Source organism: Centroberyx affinis, unplaced genomic scaffold (assembly GCF_046629955.1).
Source record: "Centroberyx affinis isolate AG114_WGS23_722 - 3 ecotype Tasmania unplaced genomic scaffold, CSIRO-AGI_Caff_v1 ptg000514l_1, whole genome shotgun sequence".
Classification (NCBI taxonomy): domain Eukaryota; kingdom Metazoa; phylum Chordata; class Actinopteri; order Beryciformes; family Berycidae; genus Centroberyx; species Centroberyx affinis.
In genome coordinates this window covers 113,694-125,622 of record NW_027279163.1, presented here as the reverse complement: position 1 = coordinate 125,622, position 11,929 = coordinate 113,694, and the positions used below count along the sequence as shown (strand labels likewise).

The following is an 11,929-nucleotide window of genomic DNA, read 5'->3' as shown; positions in this document are numbered from 1 at the left end:
GTCAACTGAGAATCTATAGAAAGTGTCATTTAACAGCATAAGAGACTAGACTCAGTGGAGCTCACACTGTGGGAGTCTTCGTACATTAATGTACACAAAACCAATTTAAACTGCCCAGGGTCACAGGAATAGACCCAATGCGTTATTTTAATATTTTAATTTGCGCCGTCAGGTTTGCAGCCCTGTGTTGTCACAAGGAAATTTGAATCTTTCTCAGGACATATGTGTGCTGTACAGTTTGCATTGGAATAAAGCAGCCTGGTGTAAGGTTTTCATTTCCTTATAACAATCTAACATGTAGAAACAGCCTGCTACAGCAGAATGTGTTTCATGGACAGGGCAATACAACACTGTTGATATTGCCCTATTGTTAGTGTCTTTCTAAAAACCTAAGGAGGAAGGCCTGAGAGGAGGGGGGACTACATAACTATAGTTAACATGCTAACCTTACCCTGACCTCTCTTGCAGTGCAAGGCTAGATTAGACACAGTGTACAAGTCACAGTGAAACCTCACAAGACTTGAAAGGACTTAACCATTTTGCAAACAGCAACATAATGGTGGGTATTCAAACACACAGAATTCTCTCTGACACCCTTGTGGTTCCCCTATACCCATCGATAATAAGACATTTCAGGAACACCATCATATCAATGTATTATAAAATAAATTCATGTAGTGGGACTCTTACGCCAATTGGAAATTCCTTTATTGGACTTATTACCAAAAACCGAAAGCTGCCAGCATCTAACCCCAATGAAATTCAAATGTTTATTTATTTTTTTTTATATCTGTAAAATCTTCAGATATTTTGTCTGGAGTTGTTAAATAGTATTTATTTGATAGCCTTTAAATAAACATTATCCAGATAGGATTTCTGGCTCAACAAAACACAGAGAAAACGATCATAATTAGGCTAACTACAATATACATACACAATAAAAAAAAAGAAAGAAAAAATAAACTCTTACAGCTTAGGTGCGCATGAAAAAACACTACTCAATAGAAAACTTAAGCAATTTCATCAATAATACTGCACATGGCAGCATCTTTGTCCCATATTTTGTCTCTCTTTGAGGCAGGCATGCTCTTGTCCTGCTGACCTGCTGCCATGCAGCTGGCCCCTGCCTCCTCTACATCCATAGGTTCTGTTTTCAGTCTGGGGGCCATCCCAGAGGAGCTTCCAACACTACTTGCTGCAGACCCACTCCTTGTCCCATCCCCAGCTCCATTGGGGCCCTCCATCTGCGGTAAGTCATCGGGCAGAGAGGCAAGGCAACCCTGGATCATCTCCACCACCCTCTCCAGATGTTTCTGGAACCTCTCAGCCGTCTCCAGCCTCTGTCTCTTCTGCACCTCCATCATTACCCTCAGGGTCTCCCTGGCTTGGTGTGGCCTGTACTCATTTATCAGGTGGTGCATGTGAACAAACAGTAGCTTTAGGTCCTCCAGCTTCTCCTCACGCTTTATACTGCCAGGGCTCTTGATCAGGATGTCCAGCAGGTCCAGGAAGTTCACCAGAATGGACATGTTGAGCTTCTTCAGCTCCCGTTTGTGGTCAAACTGCATAGGATGGAGCCTCTCAATGCCCTGGCTCTCCAGAGGCCGGATGATGAGGTCATCGCACTGGAACTGGTTGCCAAACATCATGTAGCTGTCCCTGATGGGTGGAGGTGGCTTGGGGGCCAGACCCTTACGGATGTTGTCATCTGTGTACTCTTTGATGTACTGCATCGGCGGAGGAGGCAGGGCACTCACCTGCTGTGGTTCACCCATGATGGTGACCTGAAAGAGTAGCATAACAAGCTGTGTTATAGTCTTCCACTCAACTGGTTGGCTTGTTATTCCTAGAATCATCTTCCACCAAAACAGGGTATGTGAGGCGGTAGTAAGCAGTATGAATCAATTTTAAAAGCTAACATCTTATTGAAAAAACAAGTGCTCCTTAAAAGATAACGTGTATGTCAAATTTACCGACTGTGGAGTAGGGAAAGGTCTTAAGTCATGTTCTGCTGGGTAAGTATGTTTACCATAATCGATTCAGCCAATAATGACGAGAGGCTTCCCCATAACATATTATTGATATGCACAGTGAAAAGTTGACATTTTGTCAAGGCAACATTTAACTACTAACGGTAGATTTCGCAAGAGAGTTTGACGAGACGTTATCTCTCATAGAAACAGCACATACCGAGCCTATTCATAACACAGAAAATCGCAGTCTAACGCAGAGAAACGCAAGTTTCCAGAACGAATGAATGCTAGTGAGTTAGCGGCTGCTACTTGGCTACTTGTTTAGCAGATAATTAACGTTAGCTAGCAGCTAACAACCTTTCTCCTTGATGCTGTTGCTTTATCGCAGTTTGCTTATCAGTCTTCAGCCAGACGTAAAAATGTTCACATAAATTGATTTGGCCACCAATTTTGCTGCGCTAACGTTAACTAACTTATTGGTAATAAACTAAACTAGAGCTTAGCGTATGTAGCTAGCTTGTGTTAGCTAGCGAGATTGCCTCTTGTGAAGTCGGTAGCTAACGCTTGCAGCTAACAAGTCGTTATATACGGCAATGCGACTGAAACAAACTTTCACACACCTCTCAAATGACTCCTCGGTTGTTGAATGTATTCTTTAGATATGAAATATCACAACAGTAATTTATCGGACATCTAGCTGTTGTCTGCTGGACCATGGATGTGCTGGACGGGTCTGACATAGACGTTCCTCTCTGCTCCAATCCCATTGGCTGAACGTTCAACGTAATAATTTATTGGTTGTGCGGATTGGACCGTACGTGGTGAACAAACCAAACGCTGATTGGTTGTAATATTTGGAGGCTCAAAATGTTACTTTGTTGCAACATATATCAGCAAAGTGAGTGATGTTGTACTATTAACTTTGCAAACAAATTAGTTTGCCTTGAGATCATATCAAAGGTTTTGTCATTTTTAGTGAAAACTAACATTGATTGCTCAATAAAAGTAATGAAGTTTGTAGTTCCCCCCTCCTTTTCATGTAGCCATAGAGCTATATAAGGAAACAAATATGTATCGTTTTACATGCATAATTTTTAATTCACTCTATTTCGACTTGTTGCAACATAGTCAGTGAAAGTGTGTGTGTGTGTGTGTGCGTGCTTGCACAACACATTGCTTGCCTTAACTCAGGATGTGGTGTACCTACTGTAAAAACTTTATGCCGGAAACTCAATCTGTCATCCACCTCTTTTTTTTCTGTCACTCCTAGGTGCTCAATCTCTCCCTGTAAGCCAAAGTCTTGTTTCTCACCGTGCTGCACATAGCACATACTGTAGCTGTTTACCATGTTCCCCAGGGTTATCATGAAGGGAACAATGATCAAGAAATCTCAACAGAAGAGAAGAACATCACCATGCAACTATAAGGAGAGGTTTTTTGTGTTGGATACCCAAGATTTGAAGTATTCAGAACGTCGTCCGGGGGTAATTATGCATGCTTTCATTGAAGGCAGTGACTTCACAGCTATAATACAACTAATTCTAAGCTTTGGTCTTGAAATTTGGCCTTTTGGTAAACTACTATAATGCACAATTATACAGATAACACAGAGCAGAGCAAACATAAGGTAAAGAAAATGTTCTTTCAGAAAAAGCCCACGCTGAAAGGCTGCATTGAGCTGTCCAGAATTAAATGTGTGGAGATTGTGTGTAGTGATGTCCCCATACCATGCAGCTATAAATACCCTTTCCAGGTGAGCTTCACAATTTCTCAAAAAATACACACATCAAAAATAAGAATGAATCAATTCTCATTGCTTCAACATTACAAATACCGTATATGACATATTATCACACATGAGAACAAAAGTATCACTAATTTAATCAAATATCTCTACAGGTTTTTCATGACAGCTATTACCTCTACATTTTTGCCCCAGACAATGATTGTCGTCAGAGATGGGTCCGAGCTCTCAAAGAGGGTAAGCAATTTCAGAACTTAATTTTCATTTTTGTAGCAGTGCAACAAATAACGATGAACCTTGGTGGTATGTCAAGCAAATTCAAAAGTTTGATGTTTCTAATGTATGTTTACCTCAAACTATATTTCTTTTGTTCCCTACGTAGAGACAAAGTATAACAATTTGGTTGTAAAATACCACCCAAACTTCTGGATGGATGGACGATGGAAATGTTGCCACCAGACAGAGAAATTGGCGACAGGTTGTCAGGAATATGACCCCATGGGCTATGGTTTGTATTCTCTCCTCTACAGATATTTTCATCCAAGGCTGAACCCTCAAATATATTTATTTATTTATTTATTAGATTTTGCCCCAGTTTTAAAAATCTCACATAAATAATGTGAGAGGCTTTTGCAAAGCTTTCTCATGAACATTTGGTTTGTATTTATTATTTTTTAATTTAGTGTGACATTTTAATATTATCTGAAATCCAGTGTAAACTCACTGTTTTGCAGATATGTATGTCTGTCAGGAGAGTTCTGAAATTCCATATTTTTGATTGCTCCACAGCTTCTAAAAAGCCTCTCCCTGAAATACCGGACCCACAGGTACAAATTCCCTAAACATAATACTATGTGCTACTACAGTATTATTGTTGTGCCAGACAACACTGTCCAAAGTATCTCTTGATGGAAAGAAGGTCAAGTGGTTGTTCACCTGTTAAAACTTTTGAATTAGTTTCCGACCGTGCATGAATTTTGTGAAAATACACTGTGGATAGAACCATTTTTTGGTTTTCTTTTTGGTTTGTTTTTATCAGTGCTTTGCAGTCAATGTTCTCTCTTAACGTAATAATATTGCTATAATAAAAGGGTATGTGCCACTGGTATTCATATAGCTCTAGGGTATTTCTAATAAAATTCCCAGAGTTCACGGTTTCTCTTTATCTCTGTCTGGCAGACGGAACTGCATGATCCAGGACAGAGGGTGGTAGTAGCTCTCCAAGACTACACACCCCTTGGAGACAAGGACCTGCCTCTTCAGAAAGACCAGGAATACATCCTGACTGACACTTCCCACTCTGACTGGTGGATCATACTGGATAACAGGGGGTAGAGACCACAAAGACATCCACCCCATTCCTAGTTACTGTTTACACTGCAAAAGATATCACTTTCTTTTCTAATACTGATCATCATCAAGTCAATGTAATATCTTAATTAATGTACAACGTGTCTATTTTTCTCCCGTCTCTCATAAGGAACACAGGGTTTGTCCCCAGTACTTATGTAGCTGAAAAATCGGGCGCCAACTTTGATAGATTCGAGTGAGTCTCATTTCAGTGCTCTTCTACCTTCTACCTTTTAATTATTAACTTATGGATAAATGTAAATCCATTTCAGTCGTATGTCCTCTAACTGAACTGAGTGGTTTTACTGCTGTTAATGTGTCCTCTCACAGATGGTACAACAAAGACATCACCAGAGGGCAAGCAGAGGAACTGTTAATGAGAGAGGTAAAAACTATGTCAGTGTTTCAGCCTGGGATGCAATGATTATCCAACATTGTGACATTTATTTAAGCCTTCAGCCCTATTTTGACAGCAAAACAAATACTTTGCTTCATGAATAATGCTGAAGATAATATTTAATTAGTAAACTGTAGTGCAGAGTGGCTGTTTGATCCAGTGCACTAGTTTGATGTGACTGTGCCACCTGTCCTATACTGATGCAAATGTTGCATTTGCAGAATGATTCCAAACACATATACAGAACGAAAATGTAAGAGACAGAACATGAGATGACTCAAAACCACAAAGTTTGCTCCGATTCAGGATTTCCTGCAGTAAATGTACCCTGCTTGGTTTTGCAAGCACAAGTTAAAATTGTGTGATAATGGTTATCCATCATCACTGACTACCAGCTCATTGCTGGTTTAAAATGGCGCCCAGCCCAGTGCTGCATGGTATAAGTTGCAGCTGAAACAAAACAATCTATCACCAAATATCTCTAAAACCTCTATTACAAGTATGTACAACTATGTTTATTAATTTTGATGATTTAATGAGGTTTCAACACTGTATTTTTAGGGGAAAGAGGGTGGATTCATGGTACGTGACTCAAGACATGCAGGAGTCTACACAGTGTCAGTCTTCACCAAAGCACCAGGGTAATTATCATTTCCGTCGTATCTCTCACTTGATGATATCTTGCTAAACCGTCTATTAAGCATAGAGTGTGAAACTATTTTGTTGAATTTGTTAACTATTTTGGGTTAGGGTTAGGTTAACTATTTTGATGATATTGAGTGGATGAGTGGATGTTTGACTATAGGGTTAAATGTTGGCAGAATAAATGACAAGTCTGTCTACACAGACCTGTAGGCCTAGTGGCTTATCAGAATGAAATTGAATTGAAATCATTTGCATTTTCCTCATCTTATACTGCGGATCAGTTGTCCGGTTCCTTTCAGTCCAATCTTGTTTTCTAATCATTTGCTGACTTTGAATACTTCTGTGGTTTCACTTATACATCTTCAGGTCGAATGGGGAGAAGAATCCAAGAGTGAAGCATTATCAGATCAGAGAGACAGAAACAGGAGAAGCTGCATTCTACTTGGCAGAGAAGTACCTGTTCAACACCATTCCTGAGCTCATCCATTACCACCAACACAACGCTGCAGGTAACTGTGCTGGCTGAACTCATGCAGCAGCACCGCACACAAAACCTCACAAGCTAAAATGTTTCCCTTTTTTTAATTACAGTTCCCCCTATCATGGTACCAAAAATGCCCCATATCTTTCAAACATCACAGTGTAGGAATTCTTATCGCTTGTTTCTGGCCGACACTCAGACAGACACATTATTATGAGTTGAAGGGCAAAACTTTTCAGAATTTACCGCTCTCTTTTTATAAATATGGGCCTTTCCTAATTAAAGGTCATTTTTTGTGTTGTGTCTGTCTGTGTGTGTGTGTGTGTGTGTGTGCATATTACCTCTGCAGGTCTGATAACACGTCTGAGGCACCCGGTCTCCCAGGACAGAGGCTGCTCCCAGGACCCTGCTAAACTCTGCAAAGGTTAGAAGTTAATCTGCTGAGGTAAAAGACGGCTCAGCTGTTTGAATCGGTGCTCAAAACATTACAATTTTGTAATCGTGTTGGGCATGTTGACCTGATTTGAATGTAGTTATATAAAGCTATCGTCTTGCAGAGGTCTAAATGTAGGGAGAGTACGTGACTTTTTATCAATAGCCAAGGAGCCTAGCATTTATCTACACATCGGGAAATCAAGGACACTGGATGTGATATAACCCTGGTGATGTAACCACAACACATGCACTAAGTTCTGCCCGGGAAGCACCGGTGAAAAAGAGCTGTAAGAGCTGGCAGTGAGACTGGAGCATTGCCAGGGAGGTGAACCCTGATGCAGTTTCACATTTCAAAAAACTACTGAAAACCTATTTGTTTACTCTGGCGTTTTTATAATAGCTTTTTTGTCCTTCTGTCCTTCTGTGTTTCTTACTGTTGTGTTTTATTAGTTTTATACACATACAGTATGTTACATACTTCTTGTTGTTCAGTTATTCTGGCATTTATATAATTACTTTTATGTCTTTCTGCTGTTTTATCTTTTGTGTTGTGACTTTTTTTTTTTTTTCATTTATTCAACTTTTATTTTATCAGGCAGGTCACTTAAGAACAAATTCTTATTTACGTGGACAGCCTGGCAAGAGTTTAACCTCTTGGGGTAAATGGGAGGGGATAAAGAAAAACTCAGACATGCAAACGTTCAACATTAAGAGACATAAGAGCCAGACAACATTAAACAACAAACAACATTACCATTAAAAAACAAGCAGAGAAACAAAATGAGAGAGGGAAGCAAAGGGGAGAGGGGGGGGGGAAACAGAAAGCACAATGCAACACAGTATAAGGGAAATAAAACAACACAAATCATACAAGAATAGACACATGTATGAGAATAAAAGCATCATTGTGAGGGTGGAAAACAGTTGCATGTGTCCATAAGAATGTCCATGACAGAGTCTTTGAAAGCTGTTAATGAGATCAAATTGTCCAGTTTTAGTGATTTTTGCAATTGATTCCCATCTCTGGGTGTTGAAAATTGAGACGCAGAGCGACCAGAGGTATTTGCTGTAGGAATTATTAGGAGTATATGAGAGGAGGACAGAGTATTGTAAGCAGAGGATGATATAGTTAGAGGAGGCTCTGCAGGTATGATGGGGTGAGACCAAGGGGGGGGTGTTTCTGGTGTGCAGCGACGGCCAATTTATGGAGTATACAGGTCGCAAACTGATAAGTTTTGTAGGGGGCTTTGGTAGAAAATCTAATGGCAGAGTGGTACAACACATCCAGCTGCTCAAGGACAGCCTTACAAGCAGTTCTGTATACAACACCATCATAGTCAAACAATGGGAGGATGCTCATTTTGAGGATGCTCGTTTGCACAAGTGCCAATTTAGCAGAAGTGTGACAGAGGAACGATTGCGGTAAAGAAAGCCTATAGTCTGCATTTAACTTTTGACTGTAATTTGAATAGGTGTAATGAGAAGGATAATGTACTGTCAAACCAGATTCCTAAATATTTGTATAATGTGACTACCTCAAGCTTGTAACTGCTGTTTAAAAAGGTGCTACAAAGTTATTGTTGTTATTGTACACTTTCCAATAAAGCACTTGCCCATTTATCGTATTCCCTAATATGGGCTGCTCCAGTGGTTATTTCACCTCAAGTGAATAGAATTATGGGTAGTCTGTAGTTCACCACTCTTTTGCCGCCTGACAGATCAGTGGGAGGTGGACCCTGAAGAGCTGAGCTTGGGGCAGGAGGTGGGCAGTGGGCAGTTCGGGCTGGTGCTGGAGGGGAGATGGAGAGAAAGCAGGGTGGCTGTGAAGATGGTGAGGGAAGGGGCCATGTCAGAGGAGGAATTCATAGAGGAGGCAAGGATCATGACGTAAGTAACAATTCATAATAGTAATTCACATCGATTAAGCAGAATTAACTGGAACCATTCAGCCTATGTCTGTGTGTGTGTGTTAACAGGAGGTTGTCCCACTGTAAGCTGGTTCAGCTGTATGGCGTGTGCACCAAGCACTCTCCCATGTATCTGGTGTTTGAGTTCATGGAGAACGGCTGCCTGTCAGAGTACCTGCGGGCCAGGAGAGGGAGTCTGTCTCAGGACGTCATGTTGGGGATGTGTCTGGATGTCAGTGAAGGGATGGCCTACCTGGAGAGCTCCAACTTCATCCACAGAGACCTGGTACCCCAGCAAATATCAAAGTTTTTGTAATGCAATTCTATATCAGAGCTGTCGTTAAGAGAAGAGTTTATCCTCCCCCTGTCCCCCTTTCTTCTGCAGGCTGCCAGAAACTGTCTGGTTTCAAAGAACAATGAGGTGAAGGTGTCTGATTTTGGCATGACCAGGTATGTTTGTGTGTCTCACTGAGTATTTTGCCTGTTGGAGAGAGTTTGACCCCATGTAAAATCACAATTTGTTTGAAAACTATTACTTTAAATCAGGATAATTATATAGTTTATTTCTGGAGAAGACTGTTTACAAATACATAGTATAATGGTGTGTGTGTGTGTGTGTGTGTGTGTGTGTGTGTGTGTGTACATGCGTGTGTGCATGTGTGTGTCCACTCACTGTACTGCAGATTTGTTCTCGATGACCAGTACACAAGCTCCCTGGGCTCCAAGTTCCCTGTCAAGTGGTCGGCTCCAGAGGTCATCAAATACTGCAAGTTCAGCAGCAAGTCTGACGTCTGGTCGTTTGGTGTGTTCATCCGTCTGTCTTTCTGCCTTTCAGTTATTTTCTTTGTCTGTCTGACTTGCTGTTTTGCTAGTCATACAACATGTCTTCCTCTGACATTTTTTTTATTTATTTATTTATTCAGTTTATTTCTCAGGAACAGTGCATATTAATAAACAGTACTGTAAATATGCCAGAATTAGCCAGGAGGCTAGTTTTCATCTGTAGTCCCTGGCCAGGTGTGAAGTTGGCAGCCTAAAAACAAGTTTAAAACAATAATCATGTAGTAGTAAGTCATATCATTTACAGTAAAAGTAGAACACAGACGGACATAAGCAGAATACAGACATGGGCAGCAATAGAAGCAGAGTAAATTACGGTTCAACAAAGCAGAAACAAACAATTTCAGGGCAACTTAAATTACAGAACAGCTTCGCAAAAACAGACATAAGCAAAGACAGATATGAGCAGAGACAAACATAAGCAAAGACAGATATGAGCAAAGACAGACATAAGCAAAGTCAAATATGAGCAACAGGACAACAGTAGCACTAAGGTAAGTCAAGCAGCACGGCAGTTTAGCAGCATACAAGTTGTGCATTGACAGATATTTAATTTATAATGACGAAGGCATCAAACTAGTGCTGACAGATTTGGTGGCTTTTAACCATACAAATAATTTCAAAGTTCCACTTGAAGAAAATATCAAGTTTTTGGGAGACAGTCCTGCTGGTCAACTTACCTGTTAAGTGATAAGAACATAAGATACCAAATCATCCATATGTAGATGTTAGCTTGGGTGTTCCATGCCATTTCCATGCTACTTTGCTAGTGTCCTACTATCACTCACTAGTGAGTAATAGTAGGACACTAGCATTATCTCAAAACTGTGAAATTGAGGCAGCTCTAATACTCTAATACTAAACAAAACAAAACAAAGCATACTTTTATTAGACACCAGGGACTGTTTGCATAGGAACTGAACATTATAGGCAATGCAAGTGTACAAATAAAAATCACTGCATAGTGGATGAATACACTCAAAATAATTCAAAAAATAAACATCAGCTATATTGAGTTATGAATCTACAAGGCATATAATAATACTTTATTACTTTTTACTTATTATTTTTACGACTAAAAATTCTGTCTTCTTACTTTGGATATTGGTAGTCGCCTATCACTCAACATAGCGTATGCTAAAGAGTTAACATGGAGCAATGGCGTAAATGAATTACTGGGGTCTGGGGACACATGGATGATTTTGGCGTGTATGTTCTCATCAGTTAACAGGTAAGTTGACCAACAGGCCAGTCTCCCAAAAGGCTGGTGTATGCCTTTAACAGTTTTGTCCACCTCTTCCCAGGTGTGCTCATGTGGGAGGTGTACAACGAGGGCCGCCTTCCCTATGAGCACCGCTCTAACGCTGAGGTGGTGGAGTCGCTGAACGCAGGCCTGAGGCTGCTGAAGCCCCGCTTGGCCCCACAGCCCACCTACCTGCTGATGGAGTGGTGCTGGAAGGAGGTGAGGAGCGGAGAGTAAACACACTCCCATGACAAGAACCACATACACTGAATATCAGCCGGTGCAGAAAATACTGTCTCTGATGCGTTTTGATGGCTAAACTGTGACTTATACTTCTGTTCTCATTCTCAGAAACCAGACGACCGGCCATCCTTTGCTCTCCTGCTGCATGAGCTGGCCTCCCTCTCAGACCTGTGAACCAAGACAAGAGTTTATGTTGAATAGGATATGCCATAGTGTACAAAATACATGTATTTATCTTATTTATTTATTTTCTGTTTGTTGTCAAATGTTTTTCAAAGTAGTACCATGTGATGATTTTACAAAACAATAATTTTTATTTTCCACATGCAGTATTTATAACTGTTGGCTTTTGCACTTTATACACTGTGTTTGTCTGTGTTCATATGGTAGATTCTGTACATGTCCTTTAGAGGGCACACACAACCCATTCACACTGTTGAGCTTACTGCTAGTTTATCTAAATGCTTTTAATGTTGTATGAGATCTCTGTACATTGAACGGTTGAGATGTTTCAACTTGGATGTTTATATTGTTTGACCTACTGTTAATTACAGTAAGACCTTGACAGTAATATTAAATCTTTCCTACATTTCAGCACCAGAGGTGGTGGCTTACTTGTTATAATAATAACACAAGCAGATGATCAGTTTTGTTTTAAACTGAAAGGGAAA

General features: G+C 40.4%; 2 protein-coding genes across 2 annotated transcripts; one reads left to right on the top strand and one right to left on the bottom strand.

The window, feature by feature from the left end:
* Positions 1–696: 696 nt before the first annotated feature.
* Positions 697–2,729, bottom strand: med7 (mediator complex subunit 7). The gene is made up of 2 exons (XM_071517710.1): positions 2,594–2,729; positions 697–1,784 (listed from the first exon to the last, which is right to left on the bottom strand). Exon 2 carries the CDS (start codon positions 1,773–1,775, stop codon positions 1,011–1,013), a length of 765 nt encoding a protein of 254 aa, XP_071373811.1. The 5' UTR covers positions 1,776–1,784; positions 2,594–2,729; the 3' UTR covers positions 697–1,010.
* A 570-nt stretch (positions 2,730–3,299) lies between these two features.
* Positions 3,300–11,852, top strand: itk (IL2 inducible T cell kinase). The gene is made up of 17 exons (XM_071517670.1): positions 3,300–3,457; positions 3,622–3,726; positions 3,873–3,954; positions 4,100–4,225; positions 4,507–4,544; positions 4,897–5,048; positions 5,198–5,263; positions 5,398–5,452; positions 6,026–6,105; positions 6,476–6,618; positions 6,940–7,014; positions 8,744–8,912; positions 9,002–9,218; positions 9,318–9,382; positions 9,616–9,734; positions 11,077–11,234; positions 11,367–11,852. Exons 1-17 carry the CDS (start codon positions 3,320–3,322, stop codon positions 11,430–11,432), a joined length of 1,854 nt encoding a protein of 617 aa, XP_071373771.1. The 5' UTR covers positions 3,300–3,319; the 3' UTR covers positions 11,433–11,852.
* Positions 11,853–11,929: the final 77 nt, after the last annotated feature.